Below are 14,602 nucleotides of genomic sequence, written 5' to 3'. Positions count from 1 at the left end.
GAAATAATGTTATATGATCACAAAGAGGAAAACCATCAGTATTACTAAAGGTCACTGAATGCAAGTGAACAGAAGTGAGTTTTTAATCTCGTTTTGAACAGTTCAATTGTAGACGACTCCTTAATATGATGAGGTAGGGAGTCCACAGGCGAGGGGCAGCAGCTGCAAAGGCCCTGTCTGTCCCCTTAGTTTGACACTCGGTACGAAGGACAACAAGAGACAACTGACCAGAAGATCTAAGCACTCTGGATGGCTGGTGTAAAACACATAATTCAGATAAATAGGCAGCAGCAAACCCATGTAAAGATTTAAAAACTAGCAGCAAGATTTTTAGTCTTGTCATGGCGTTCTCATCTATTATGCTGCGTAAACCGTCATTAAAGAAAGCTATTTCTCCTTTGTGATTTCTTACCGCTGTATCACTAAGGGAGGGGTATCGCCTTTTTATATTATATCTATATAGTTTCAGTTTACGTAACACAAACCAACAAGGGAGCTATCGCCCCCTGCTGGATACAGTAAGTCCCCTCATTCTCCACCAGGTTTCGCTGACTACGTGTTCCACTTTTTATTGATGTCGATCCTTCATTTCTTTAAATCCATTTTGATTTTTTTCATGACTGACACACTGGTGCTGTTAGTTGCTCCATTTACACCTGTTTGTGCAGCAGCCACTTCACCTTTTCTACAATCTGCAGTCATACAAACTATTAAATGTATTTCAGCTAATTAAACATGTATTTGTTTCTTTGGTCAGTTGTCTCTATTTCTTTCCATGAAACTTAAATCATAGCTGTTTACAATTGTCCAGATTTTTGTCTTTATTGCAGGGTGGTCAATAAATCACCACTAAAATACAATATTACAGAGTATTGCATTACCAGAAGGAAAACAAACCAAATACGTCAGGTGCCTTTCTAAAAATATACATAATATACTCAGACCAGTTTAATTCAGTTTGCACCACAAAATAATAAAACATCCAAAGGCCATGGATCCAATCCGGAGTGATAACTACACGAGTCTCAGGCTGCGCTGACCACCCTTCTCTGCGTCTCCGTCTCTGCCCCCCTCATCTCTCTCTCCGCCCCCCCACCGTGTTCGCCTTTTCCTGGATGTGAAGTAATTACAGTCCAGTGCAATATTTGCTCAGTCTGTCCTATGTGCAATATCTACATTATTATTATTTGTTGCGCAATATTTCATATCATTGATAATTCATTGTGTAATATTGTTCTTTTTGTCCTAAGTGGATTATCTTACGTTACTAGTGTTCTTTGTGCAATATTCATAACATTGGTAATTTGATTCTTATACCTGTATGATCAGTAATATTCATGTTTTGTAATTCCACTTTTGTTGCCTTCCTATTAGCACTGATTAATTAGTATTCTTCATATTCATTTAATTTAGCAGTTTTTATTTGTAATACTTCCCTGTGTTAGGATGTAGCAGGTTGGATAATGACTGACTGACTATACGTAATACTTTACTGTTACTCGTATAAACGTTTGATTGGTTTTTTTTTTTTCGTTATATCTGACAGGAGTAGCTGCTCTGCGATTTTGTTCTACATGATACACTGACAATAAAGGCTTCTAAATTCTAAATATAATCCTTGTCTTTATCCTTCTTAAAGCGAGTGTGCCTCGGTTACCTTGATATAAGCCTAAAGGCCAGAGAGCCGTCTCCTACAACAGAGAAAGGAAAGGCAAATAAAAAGGAGTCTTGTTGAATTATTGGATTAATTACCAGCATTGCTGAAGGTGAAACTGATAATTATCAAAGTTTGAAATTCCTTTTCAAATCCCACATTATTATGGCATCTTCCTGGTAGAAGTCTTATTGGTTTCTAATCATCAAAAATCCTACACCATAAAAACTCATTTAGGTGTTCAGAATTTTCAAAGGCTTTGATGAAGCTGATCAAGAAGACGTCATAAGAACTTAAGAAATCTGGAAAAAGACAGGAGACCATTCAGTTCATCAGGCTTTAGCTATTAGCTAAGCTGTCCCAGTATCCCATCCAGATCCTTCTTACAGGTTGTTAAGGTTTTAGTTTCATCTCCATACTTGTTTAGTTTGGTCCAGATTCCCATAACTCTTTGCCTAAAGAAGAGCTTCCTGATGTCAGTCCTAAACGCCCTTCCTCTTCATTTCTGCTGATGTCCTGCAGTACGTGATTTACAATCAAACTGAAAGATTCTGCTCTTCAATGCCTTTGAGAATTTTAAAAACCTGTCTTAGTTCCCCACTCAGTCTCCTCTTCTCAGACTAAACAGGTTTAATTCTCTGAGTCTGTCATATGTTCTCAAGTCCCAGGATGCACCTGCTTGTTCTCCTCTGCAGAGCTGAAGAAGGTGCCGAGTCTTTCTTGCACCATTTGTGACCAGAGCTGAACAGAGTACTTCAGACGTGGTCTCAAAATTGTGTAAGTTTAGTTCATTTAGTTAGTTAACTTCATTGAGTTAATATCAAATGGTAGACATGAGCACACCTAGTGGAGACCAAGTGCAAGTGCATTCAAGACAGAAAACAACAAGCAACGCCTCACACAAAAGGTTTGGAAATCTGGAAGAAACTAGTGAGCCCAGCAGTGGACGTGCAGACTCAGAGAGCCTTTAAAACGGTCAGCCTGGATGTTCTTATCGTGTCTGGGATGCAAAGATGGACCTTTTAAGAGGCTGTTGACTGAGCTCAGTGTTACAGGGATCTGGTCGAATACGTCACACTTTTGTATCTGAAGTGGTAGTAAAGTGTGAGAAGCCCTGTTTGTAGATTAATGAGTCCAAGCTGTGAAAGATAAGCAGACAGCCACGACTTCTTGATTTTTCATCAACACTTCACATTACAAATTTCACACAACTAGCTGGCAAAGGCAGAGGTTGTCAAACAGACATGCAAAGAGGACAAGACAATTGTGAGGACCTGAGCAGATGAAGCCATCCTGAAAAAGCCATAAAACACAAGAATATAAACCCAGCTGGAAATACAAGGAGAGATCAACAAGTTAATTATTGAGCCGATTTGACCGACTGAAGGGTGTCTTGACGTCAAATAAATAACAGGAGGCTCAGAAAGAAGACAGATATGGACAAATGAATAACTAAAAAAATAAAAAGGGAACAGCGTAAAGCAGCACCATAAGCAGCAGTTAGCAGAAGTTCAGCTCAGCAGCAGAAACCACAGAGAGTCTGACATCACATTGAGCACCAAGAATGAAATGGAGTTGTAAAATAAAGTGGAGTTTTAAAACAAGCTGGAGCTCTTCAAACAAAATGGAGTTCTGCTGAGCTTACCGTCTGCACATGAAACTGTGGCCAAAAAGATCAGGAGGAGCATCTTCAGTGGTGAGACCTGAAATCAAATAATGACATGAAGATGAGTTTAGAGTTCAGCCATTGTAAACTTCACCAGATATGAATGTGAGGCTCTCTGTTCACACACAGTGGTCGGTGCTCCACCTTCACTACTGTTTGGTTCAACTCAAAGGCCCATTTGCAGTTTGCACCTTCTTCTACCTGAGGTTTTCTCTGGTGTCCCGCACATCTCAGACACTTCCATGTTAGATTCCTTAACCTTCTGGGTGGGCATCAATTCGACCCGCACTAGAAAAGCCCCCAATGTAGGGTTGGCTCCTGTCTGGCTTCTCACTCTACTGGGATCGACTCTGACTGTTGGTACAAAGGACAGGGTGGGTTGCTAAAATAGAAAATTGTGTCCAATAAATGTGCTGTCACCAGAGACTTTAAAATTCTATTTGTGCACCTGAATGTTCTTTGTAATTTGCTTTTCTATCATAAAGTATGTTAAGGCCTGACATGCAGCATATAATTATAAAGATTAAGGTCCAGGGCAATTAATGGACACCTGCATATTGGTCTGGCGTTAGCAGTGGGCACCATCGCAGCTGAGGAAATCTGTGTGGCGATGAACCGTGGACCACCGTGACAGCAACTCATAAGATGGAGGACGGCCAGGAGAGGATTTTCAGTTCCACCTTTGAAATACTGAACCCCCTTCTTCATCTTCTCATTCTTCTTGTTACGAGCTCTGTCTATTGGACATATTTTATTATTATTAAACTTGCTGATGACTTCATTCTTATCATAAACATCCCTGTTTTAAAGAATCTTTTCTCAGACCAACCTCTGTTATCTATGGATGATAATAGATAAAGTAAATTTAATATATAGAACCTGCGGTGGGCTGGTGCCCTGCCCGGGATTGGTTCCTGCCTTGCTCCCTTTGCTGGCTTGGATTGGCTCCACTGGACCCTCATGACCCTGTGTTAGGATATAGCGGGTTGGAAAATGAATGATGGATGGCTGGGTATATAGAACACTTTTTACCAAGTTGAGCTCAATCATGTAACGGTTTCAATTTAAGTTCTTTTCTTCAACAATCTGAGCTTCAGCAGGTTAAATGGTTCGCAGACACAGGACTTGAACTGGGACCCTCGTGTTTGAAGGACCGCTGCCTCAGCCTTTAAGTCACACTGTCTGCTCCTGGTCTGGCTGATGAGGGCCTGTCACTGAAAAATGGGTGTGTGGTGAAGGTCCTCGTGTTTTACAGATCTGCTTTATGTGAAATGCACACTGAGACATGGACGACATAAACAGATGTTCTTCTGAAGAAAAGAATTAAAATCATAGCAAACTGAAAATGGAGGCCTGTCTCTTCAATGTTTTAAAGCTCCTTGTCCTAAAACTCTACATTTAAGATGACAGTGAGGACAACTTTGCAAGAAATTTTAAATAGCCATTAAAAGCAACAAATGTGCAGTGATAGATAGATAGATAGATAGATAGATAGATAGATAGATAGATAGATAGATAGATAAGCACTTTATTAACTTTACATATTATACTATGACAAACAATAAGCCCTCTCAAATACACACCAGAATGACTGAAAAGAAAGAGAACTTTAGATTTGCCCCAGTGAGGTGCAATGAAGGCCTAATGCTGTTAGTTCACAGGAGCCCCAGTCACATTTCCTGACACACTTCTGCTGAATGATTTGTTAGCTGAAGTCCTCAGTTGGTGTGTGTGTGTGTGTGTGTGTTACGCAGAGGATGTGCAGAATAGTGGAAATCAGTTTTGTCTTCATTTTTTCCTCCACCACTGCTATCTAAAGGGCAGGGGTGTCAAACTCCAGTCCTGGAGGGCCGCAGTGGCTGCAGGTTTTTATTCTAACTGTCTTGTTAATTAGTGACCAGTTTTTGCTGCTAATTAACTAAATTGCCTTAGTTTTAATTAACTTGACTCAGGCCCTTAGTTGTGGTTTTTTTTCCTTAATTACCAGGTACATAATAATGATACAAAACGAGTCACCATATGACCACCTCACCTGTGCCCATCACACAATATCTGAAAATAAAAGTGAAGGTCTCAGTAAGATTGATCTCTCAAGTCACCAAAACATTTTGACAGCATTCTTAGAAAGATAAAACAGAAAATCAGCAGTTTTGGAAATGTCTGCTGTGGCAAAATGGGAGCAGCATCAAGTCATGTAATTAAATAGCAGGTTTAATTAACTGCAAGAATTGGCTTCTCATTAAGACACTTGTTGGAGTGAAACTGGTTGGGGTTTGAAGCCCCAATTTAGCAGGTCATCTGTTGGCTCATTTCACATCTCATTTCTTTTTGGCTTTCATTTAATGAAGAAAAGAATCAATTCAGAGGAATGAATCCTTAAAAACAGGGCTATTAAGATGAAGGGAAGAGAGTTAATTAGTAGTGAAAACTGGTCACTGATTAGGAAAAGGGTTAGAATGAAAACCTGCAGCCACTGCATCAGGACTGGAGCTGGACACCTGTACTATAGTGGGTCCAGAGGGCTTTCCTTATCTCAGCTTACATTTTTAGTCGGCTTGTTGATTCGGTGGGCCTATCTTGAGGTGATGTCACCAGCCCAGCACACCACAGTGCCCATCACAGACTTGTTGAACATGTTAATGATGTCATCACCCACATTAAAGGAGCACAAACTCCTAACGGTCTGCTCAGTCCTTTCTCAAATAGGACTAAAGAAAATAAAAATAACACTCAGAGTTTTAAAGTTAACTTAAAGAAGAACAGACATGCTGGCACACCACAGACATGGCATCTGAGCACACAGACATTCAGGACAGACTGGACACTTTCTGTTGCAAAGGCAATGGACTGGTTAGACTGGAATGAACTCTATATTCCCTTTTATATTCTGTATTGTGTAGACTTCACCACAATGCCTCACATCCCATACACTCAGCACTCTGTGGTCAGATCCACTACTTCAGTTCAGCACTTCCTCGCCCCTTCCCTTCTTTAGCCCTGTAACCTCAGGCAATTAGACCGAATGAAAGAACAGGCAGGTGAAAGTGCTCACTTTAAATTATGTATTAAAGGGAAAACTTTTTATTTTTAACTAAAAGTGTGGTTTTAAACCAAGACAATGTAACCTGATAATGTTAGATGTGTAGCTTCAGTTGGCCCAGTGACTTATAGTTACATTCGGTTCTTCCTGGTCAGTTCATCATCTGCACAGACCCAGGCAGCCTGCTCTCTTCAGTTCATCATCTCATCTGTTTTCATCAGGATACAACATGGCACAGAGTGCAGGCCTTTGCCAGCCTTTCTCTTTATTTTCCCCGTGTAGCTCCTGACAAACTCACGCCATCCTGTGCCGTTCACCAGTTTAATAGCTCAGACGCAGCTCATCCCCCAGTTGCTTTGTGTGGTCAGATTCAGGCCTTCCTGTGGCTGATGGCCTACAGGCTCATGTAAGTCCAGTCACAGTCACCATCACCAAACGGTTTGATGCTTCACCCCCTGACATAAATCTCACATTGTGAGTCCGTCCTAAACACTGAAAGGGGTGATGGTTAAGTAAACATCAAGGCACAGCTGTTATCATGAATATCTGAAACTCTCTCAGATATTACAATTGCTTTGTCTAGATTACAAATAAAGAAATACAAAATATTTACTAGCTTGTACAGTAGACATCACAAGCAGTCAGTAATTAATAGTCAAGTTATTAACGGGTACAACTCAGGGACCAACACTGGATGGGACGCCAGTCCACCACAGCACACATTCAGTGACATCGAGCCTATCACCGTCACCTGTGACCCCGATCTGCACACACATATGAGAGACCACCTGAACTGCACAATCTGAACTCAAATCCCTGCTTCTGTGAGGATGCAGTAATAACCACTGTACCTCTGTGCTGCTCTAATGTATTCCTTTATAATTAATTACACATTTTAAACTTCTTAATTAATGCAATTATCTGACATTTGTAAATCATTATAAATTAATTCTTTTTGATTTTTATTTTTTCTGTTCAGTTTTACAGCCTTTGTTTATAATTGATAACTGAAATTCTTTACTTCCAATTCAGAGACATAACAAGTCACCATTACCTGTCGCTGCATGTTGTTCGGTTTCTGTAGCCGACTTGTGTGTCCCTCAGCTGCTGATCTTCTCCGGACAGTTGAAGTTCCTCCAGCTGAGTGTCGCGAATGAGTTTACTTTACAAAAAGGCGTCTCATATAAGGAGGCCAGTGACTTGTTAAAATGTGTTGCAAATGACTTCCTCTTACTGACAACCAAAATGGTTAGAACTTCCAGTTTCACTTATGATGCTAGTCAGTATTATTAACAAGAATTTTACATTCGTCAAGGGCGGGTGACTTTACTTTACATGAAGGCGGCTGCCTCACAAGTTGAAGAACTTCATTCAGTCTCCGGCCGTGTCATTGTCTCCCTGTGTTTGTGTGTTGTCTCTCTGCCATTCTACTTTCATCCAAGACTTTGTCCAAGTGAGCTTGTGATTTGCACCAGGGGTCTCTGGCGTCCCCCCATTGGATTTCCTGGATTTGAAAAGAAATTAATGACAATATGGATTGGGCCAGTGTGATCTTTGGAGAAAAATAAGCTGCCATATCAAAGACCGGTATCCCATGTGGTGTTGGCTCCTTCCTGATGTTGCTACTCCAGCTCCCCATAACACTTTAATTAAAAATCAGGTCCAGCAAATGGAGATACAGGTGGATTTTAGTTATCCTGTAAATACCTAAAATCCAGGAAGGGCAATCAGGAAAGTAACTGAGGGAAATCAGTTATACTGCATGGTCACCATTTGAGCCCAGTAAAGCACCTTATGATGGCACATGTAGCCAATGGTGCAATATAAAATAAAATGGAGAGATTAAGTGGAAGTTCAAGAGCAATGTTAGGACAAACAGAAATAAATAATCCTGTTCTACAGTTCGGTTTTCAAGTACCACACACCACCTTCTCAATTATTTCAGTCCCTAACAGATGTCTTCATTGTCTGTTGAGACATATCAGGGTAAACTTGGCCATTAAATACAAGGAAGCAGAAGGTGGATTTGATGTGAAATGGCTGATGGGACAGTTGACTTAAGGAGGCAGCTGGCTGGCCACACTTTTGAAAAAGATCCAATGGGGACGGCCAGAAGCTTTAAACCTCCGTTAATCTAAAAGGAGCAGAACACACCTGAGATGGATGGACCTCAATTTAGTCATCTGGATTACTGAAGACCACCCACACCGCTGGACTAACAGTGTGCCGTCATGCATTTGTTCACAAATTGTGTGTGGCACGTGGGCTGAGTGAGATGTTGGTGAGTTTCAGCAAAATGGTCAACAGGATCATTTAATCAACAATAAGCTCAAGGAAGACAAACATTAAGAGTGATTAAATATCAATCAATCAATCTATCTATCTATCTATCTATCTATCTATCTATCTATCTATCTATCTATCTATCTATCTATCTATCTATCTATCTATCTATCTATCTATCTATCTATCTATCTATCTATAAATCTTTATTTAAACATAGCAGGATTAACTGCTGCCTTCTGGAATTGAATAAAATGTGGTTGTGGTCACCAAATAAATTCTCCAGGAAGTAAACAGTTTTGCCCCAAACTAAATTTTCCCTGGCAAAACCCACCATGCATGCAGATACTTTGCAAACATGTGCCAAGTCCACAGCATGCCTACTGGGGCACCGTCCTGGTAAAGCACAGCTTCGATCACTAAATAAAGTTCCTTGGGCAAAACCTTTGGAAAGGAAGAATAGCCTGCGGTCTTCTCCTGTGCAAATGGAGGATCTGTGCAGGTTCAACAGTGTGGATTGGCACACAAACACACACACACACTCAGCTTTACGTCACAGACAACGCCATTAATGTAAGGTATGGGCCAGTTTGTCCTTCTTCCCCATTCAACCTCACTGCCTTTCAAATAAAATATTGCCTGACGTGTGTGATTGGCAGACAGTGAAAGGACTTAGCTGAGCAAAGGGATGTGTCCAGGGAGGGGTTGGCAAAGTGAACTAATGCCTGTTCTTCATCATCTGCAGACATCAGAAAAGAAGTCTTCCTGAAACCTCACTTCTGGTTCTTTCCACCTCATTTCTAGTTCCACCTGAAGATCTTCCCATTAACTACTCTGTCTGACATCATTTCCACCCATTGGTCCCACCTCTTCCTGTCTGAATCCTAATATAAATGCCAGTCATCTAGTTACCAGTAGTCCAAAATTAGACTCAGTCTCAAGGGATAACTGTCTGTATTTTGCAATTTTGGTATTTTCTTTTCTTTTTTTTCCTATTTTTGTTGACAGTATACAGGGTGGTGTCCCAAACCTTTGTCGTGGTTTTGCTACTTCGTTTTCAATATGAATGACTCCCCTGTCTGAGGACAGCATTTAACCTCAGGCAATTAGACCGAATGAAAGAACAGGCAGGTGAAAGTGCTTCACTTTAAATTATGTATTAAAGGTAAAACTTTTTATTTTTAACTAAAAGTGTGGTTTTAAACCAAGACCATGTAACCAGATAACGTTAGATGTGTAGCTTCAGTTGGCCCAATGACTTATAGTTACATTCGGTTCTTCCTGGTCAGTTCATCATCTGCACAGACCCAGGCAGCCTGCTCTCTTCAGTTCATCATCTCATCTGCTTTCATCAGGATACAACATGGCACAGAGTGCAAGCCTTTGCCAGCCTTTCTCTTTATTTTCCCCGTGTAGCTCCTGACAAACTCACGCCATCCTGGGCCGTTCACCAGTGGAATAGTTCAGACGCAGCTCATCCCCCAGTTGCTTTGTGTGGTCAGTTTCTGGCCTTCCTGTGGCCGATGGCCTACAGGCTCATGTAAGTCCAGTCACAGTCACCATCACCAAACGGTTTGATGCTTCACCCCTGACATAAATCTCACATTGTGAGTCCGTCCTAAACACTGAAAGGGTGATGGCACAGCTGTTCTCATGAATAAAGTAAAATATGCCTTCTGAAACACTATCAGATATTACAATTGCTTTGTCTAGATTACAAATAAAGAAATACAAAATATTTATCAGCTTTCATGGTAGACATCACAGGCAGTCAGTAAATTAATAGTCAAGTTATTAACGGGTACAACTCAGGGATCAACACTGGATGGGACGCCAGTCCACCACAGGACACATTCAGTGACATCGAGCCAATCACCGTCACCTGTGACCCCGATCTGCACACACATATGAGAGACCAACTGGACTGCACAATCTGAACTCAAATCCCTGCTTCTGTGAGGCTGCAGTACTAACGACTGTACCGCTGTGCCGCTCTAATGTATTCCTTTATAATTAATTACACATTTTAAACTTCTTAATTAATGTAATTATCTGACATTTGTAAATCATTATGAATTAATTCTTTTTGATTTTTTTCTGTTCAGTTTTACAGCCTTTGTTTATAATTGAAAACTGAAATTCTTTACATCCAATTCAGAGACATAACAAGTCACCATTACCTGTCGCTGCATGTTGTTCAGTTTCTGTAGCCGACTTGTGTGTCCCTCAGCTGCTGATCTTCTCTGGACAGTTGAAGTTCCTCCAGCCGAGTGACGTGAATGAGTTTACTTTACAAAAAGGCGTCTCATATAAGGAGGCCAGTGACTTGTTAAAATGTGTTGCAAATGACTTCCTGTCACTGACAACCCAAAATGGTGAGAACTTCCAGTTTCACTTATGATGCTAGTCAGTATTATTAGCAAGAGTTTTACATTCGTCAAGGGCGGGTGACTTTACTTTACAAGAAGGCGGCTGCCTCACAACTTGAAGAACTTCATTCAGTCTCCGACCGTGTCATTGTCTCTCTGTTTTTGTGTGTTGTCTCTCTGCCATTCTACTTTCATCCAAGACTTTGTCCATGTGAGCTTGTGATTTGCACCAGGGGTCTCTGAGATAGGCTGTGAAGGTCTGCGTCCCCCCATTGGATTTCCTGGATTTGGAAAAGAAATTAATGACAACATGGATTGGGCCAGTGTGATCTTTGGAGAATTATAAGCTGCCATATCAAAGACTGGCATCCCATGTGGTGTTGGCTCCTTCCTGATGTTGCTACTCCAGCTCCCCATAATCCTTTAATTAAAAACCATGTCCAGTAAATGGAGATACGGGTGGATTTTAGTTATCCTGTAAATACTGAAAATACAGGAAGGGCAATCAGGAAAGTAACTGAGGGAAATCAATTATACTGCATGGTCACCATATGAGCCCAGTAAAGCACCTTATGATGGTAGATGTGGCCAATGGTGCAATAAAAAGTAAAATGGAGAGATTAAGTGGAGGTTCAAGAGCAATGTTAGGACAAACAGAAACAAATAATCCTGTTCTACAGTTCGGTTTGCAAGTACCACACTCCACCTTCTCAATTATTTCAGTCCCTAACAGATCTCTTCATTGTCTGTTGAGACATATCAGGGTAAACTTGGCAATCAAATACAAGGAAGCAAAAGGTGGATTTGATGTGAAATGGCTGATGGGACAGTTGACTTAAGGAGGCAGCTGGCTTACCACACTTTTGATAAAGATCCTATGGGGACGGCCAGCAGCTTTAAACCTCCGTTAATCTAAAAGGAGCAGAACACACCTGAGATGGATGGACCTCAACTCAGTCATCTGGGTTACTGAAGAGCACCCACACCGCTGGACTAACAGTGTGCTGTCATGCATTTGTTCACAAATTGTGTGTGGCACGTGGGCTGAGTGAGATGTTGGTGAGTTTCAGCAAAATGGTCAACAGGATCTTTTAATCAACAATAAGCTCAAGGAAGACAAACATTAAGAGTGATTAAATATCAATCAATCAATCAATCAATCTATCTATCTATCTATCTATCTATCTATCTATCTATCTATCTATCTATCTATCTATCTATCTATCTATCTATCTATCTATCTATCTTTATTTAAACATAGCAGGATTAACTGCTGTCTTCTGGAATTGAATAAAATGCGATCGTGGTCACCAAATAAATTCTCCAGGATGTAAACAGTTTGGCCACAGATTAAGTTTTCCTGGCTAAACCCACCATGCATGCAGCTACTTTGCAAACGTGTGCCAAGTCCACAGAATGCCTACTGGGGCACCGTCCTGGTAAAGCACAACTTCCATCACTAAATAAAGTTCCCTGGGCAAAATCTTTGGAAAGGAAGAATAGCCTGCGTGCTTCTCCTGTGCAAATGGAGGATCTGTGCAGGTTCAACAGTGTGGATTGGCACACAAACACACACATACTCACAGACAGCGCCATTAATGTAATGCATGGGCCAGTTCTCTCAGAAACGTCAGTGCAGTTTGTCCTTCTTCTTGTCAGACACATGCGTTTGGGAGGCAGTGAAAGGGCTTCGCTAACCAAAGGGATGTGTCCAGGGAGGGGTTGGCAAAGTGCACTAATGTCTGTTCTTCATCATCTGCAGACATCAGAAAAGAAGACTTCCTGAAACCTCACTTCTGGTTCTTTCCACCTCATTTCTAGTTCCACCATCACCCTCATTTCCAGTTCCTTCCGAAGATCCTTCCATTAACTACTCTGTCTGACATCATTTCCACCCATTGGTCCCACTTCTTCCTGTCTGAGTCCTAATATAAACGCCACTCATCTAGTTACCAGCAGTCCAATGTTAGACTCTGTCTCTAGATCCTACTCTTTGTATTTTGCAATTTCTCTATTTTATTTCCTTTTTTTTCCTTTTTTTGTTGAAAGTATACAGGGCGGTGCCCCAAACGTTTGTTGTGGTTTTCCCACTTTATTTTCAATATCAACAACACTGAGGACAGCATGGTGATATGGTGGTTAGCACGGCTGCCTGCCGTATCTAAGGTTCTCAATTTAAAACCAGCACCTGGTTGTTGTGTGTGTGGAGTTCTTAGGTTGTCCTCTGCCTTTCACTCAGTGCTGCTATGTTAGGTTCAGATCCTTCACAACCCAGAATTCAGTAAAGCAGGTTGCTCAAGGTAATGTTATGTGATGCCATCTACTTGATTGCTGGTTTATGGTCCAGTCAACGATTCTATGGAGCTAAAGGGGTCTCTCCATTTACAACATGCATTTCAGATTTTTAGAGCACCTTGTTCATGTTCCTGGTTTCAAAAGCTTCTTTCTTCTTGATTTCTCCATCAGTGCTGACCAAGATGTGTCTCACTGTCTGTGTGTCTCTTGATGAGGTTTGTTATTTCTGTCTTAGTGACGTTCACAGTGGTGCTGCTTTTTTAACACCTCTTTCCACTTGGCATAAAGGATGTGGTCACTGAGATGCATTTAAAGAGTGTTGCCCTATCATTGGTGATATCAGGTTTTACATTTCTTTATATTTTTATTCATATTTTCCCATTTTATCATATTTCTTTTTGAGTTACTTGCCTTCTCATTTTTCAAAAGGCCGTCCTGTCACAACATCATCCCTTTTATTGTGCTTATCCTCATTACAAAGGTGTGCTGGAGCACAGCAGTCAGCTGGAGTGGAGTGTTTGGTGTTGTTTGTTGTAATTGTTCATTTAGTATTGTTTAGGTGTTGTTCAAGTGTAGTTTCAGGTCTCCAAGACAATCAAAGTGTTACAATGACAGAGAGAGCAGAGCTGAAAGCTGGAATCAGAGACAGGCTCAAAACATTACAAGGAGTGTGCGATGGCGTTAAGGAGACACAGGAGATCATTGTGATCAACAGTCACGTGCTTCATGTGACTTTCACAAGGGTGAGGTGAAAGCATTTAAACTGGACACAGTGAGAGTATGTGTTTAGAGACAGTAAGGAAATGTCATTAAAGTCACCTATGCAACAGGTGAGGGTGGAAAAGGGAGGTCATACTACCAGGATGAAAATGTGGGCAATGATTAAGACTGTACCTCACACAGAGTTACTTTGTAGGACACCAGGGACTTTAAATTTGATGAAAGCAAACACAAATAAATTGTGGGAAAAAATGACAGCAGAACCTCACATTGAGTTACATACAAAGACACCAGTGGTTTAAACTCTGAGAAATTATAAAGAGAGAAAGGACAGCAGAACCAAATATGACTGAAAATCTGAGTCTCAGCAGTTGAAATGTGTCAAGCTCTAAGGTATCATAAACATCAGCAAGAGTCAAATAATTTGACACACTTGGTGAAGAAAAGATAAAGTCCTTATGAAATCAAGCGGCCAAATTTTGGAAAATGGGATTTTGTTTATATAAAACTGGAGATTCGTCAAGATGTTCCTGAACTTTCAGCCAAGTCCTAAGAATGTATGAGATGAGAATATC

At 40.9% G+C, this 14,602-nt stretch overlaps 1 protein-coding gene across 1 annotated transcript in view; it reads right to left on the bottom strand.

Moving 5' to 3' along the window:
- Window positions 1-10,995, bottom strand: part of LOC120540559 (sialoadhesin-like) — a 77,531-nt gene extending 66,536 nt beyond the window's left edge. Inside the window, 3 exon segments of the mRNA XM_039771399.1 lie at window positions 3,300-3,357; window positions 7,415-7,864; window positions 10,824-10,995. Of these exon segments, the coding sequence (XP_039627333.1) occupies window positions 3,300-3,357; window positions 7,415-7,426 (70 nt within the window). The 5' untranslated portion in view covers window positions 7,427-7,864; window positions 10,824-10,995.
- Window positions 10,996-14,602: the final 3,607 nt, after the last annotated feature.

The sequence above is a fragment of the Polypterus senegalus genome, chromosome 12 (genome assembly GCF_016835505.1).
Source record: "Polypterus senegalus isolate Bchr_013 chromosome 12, ASM1683550v1, whole genome shotgun sequence".
Taxonomy (NCBI): Eukaryota; Metazoa; Chordata; class Cladistia; order Polypteriformes; family Polypteridae; genus Polypterus; species Polypterus senegalus.
This window is presented reverse-complemented; position numbering and strand designations above follow the sequence as displayed.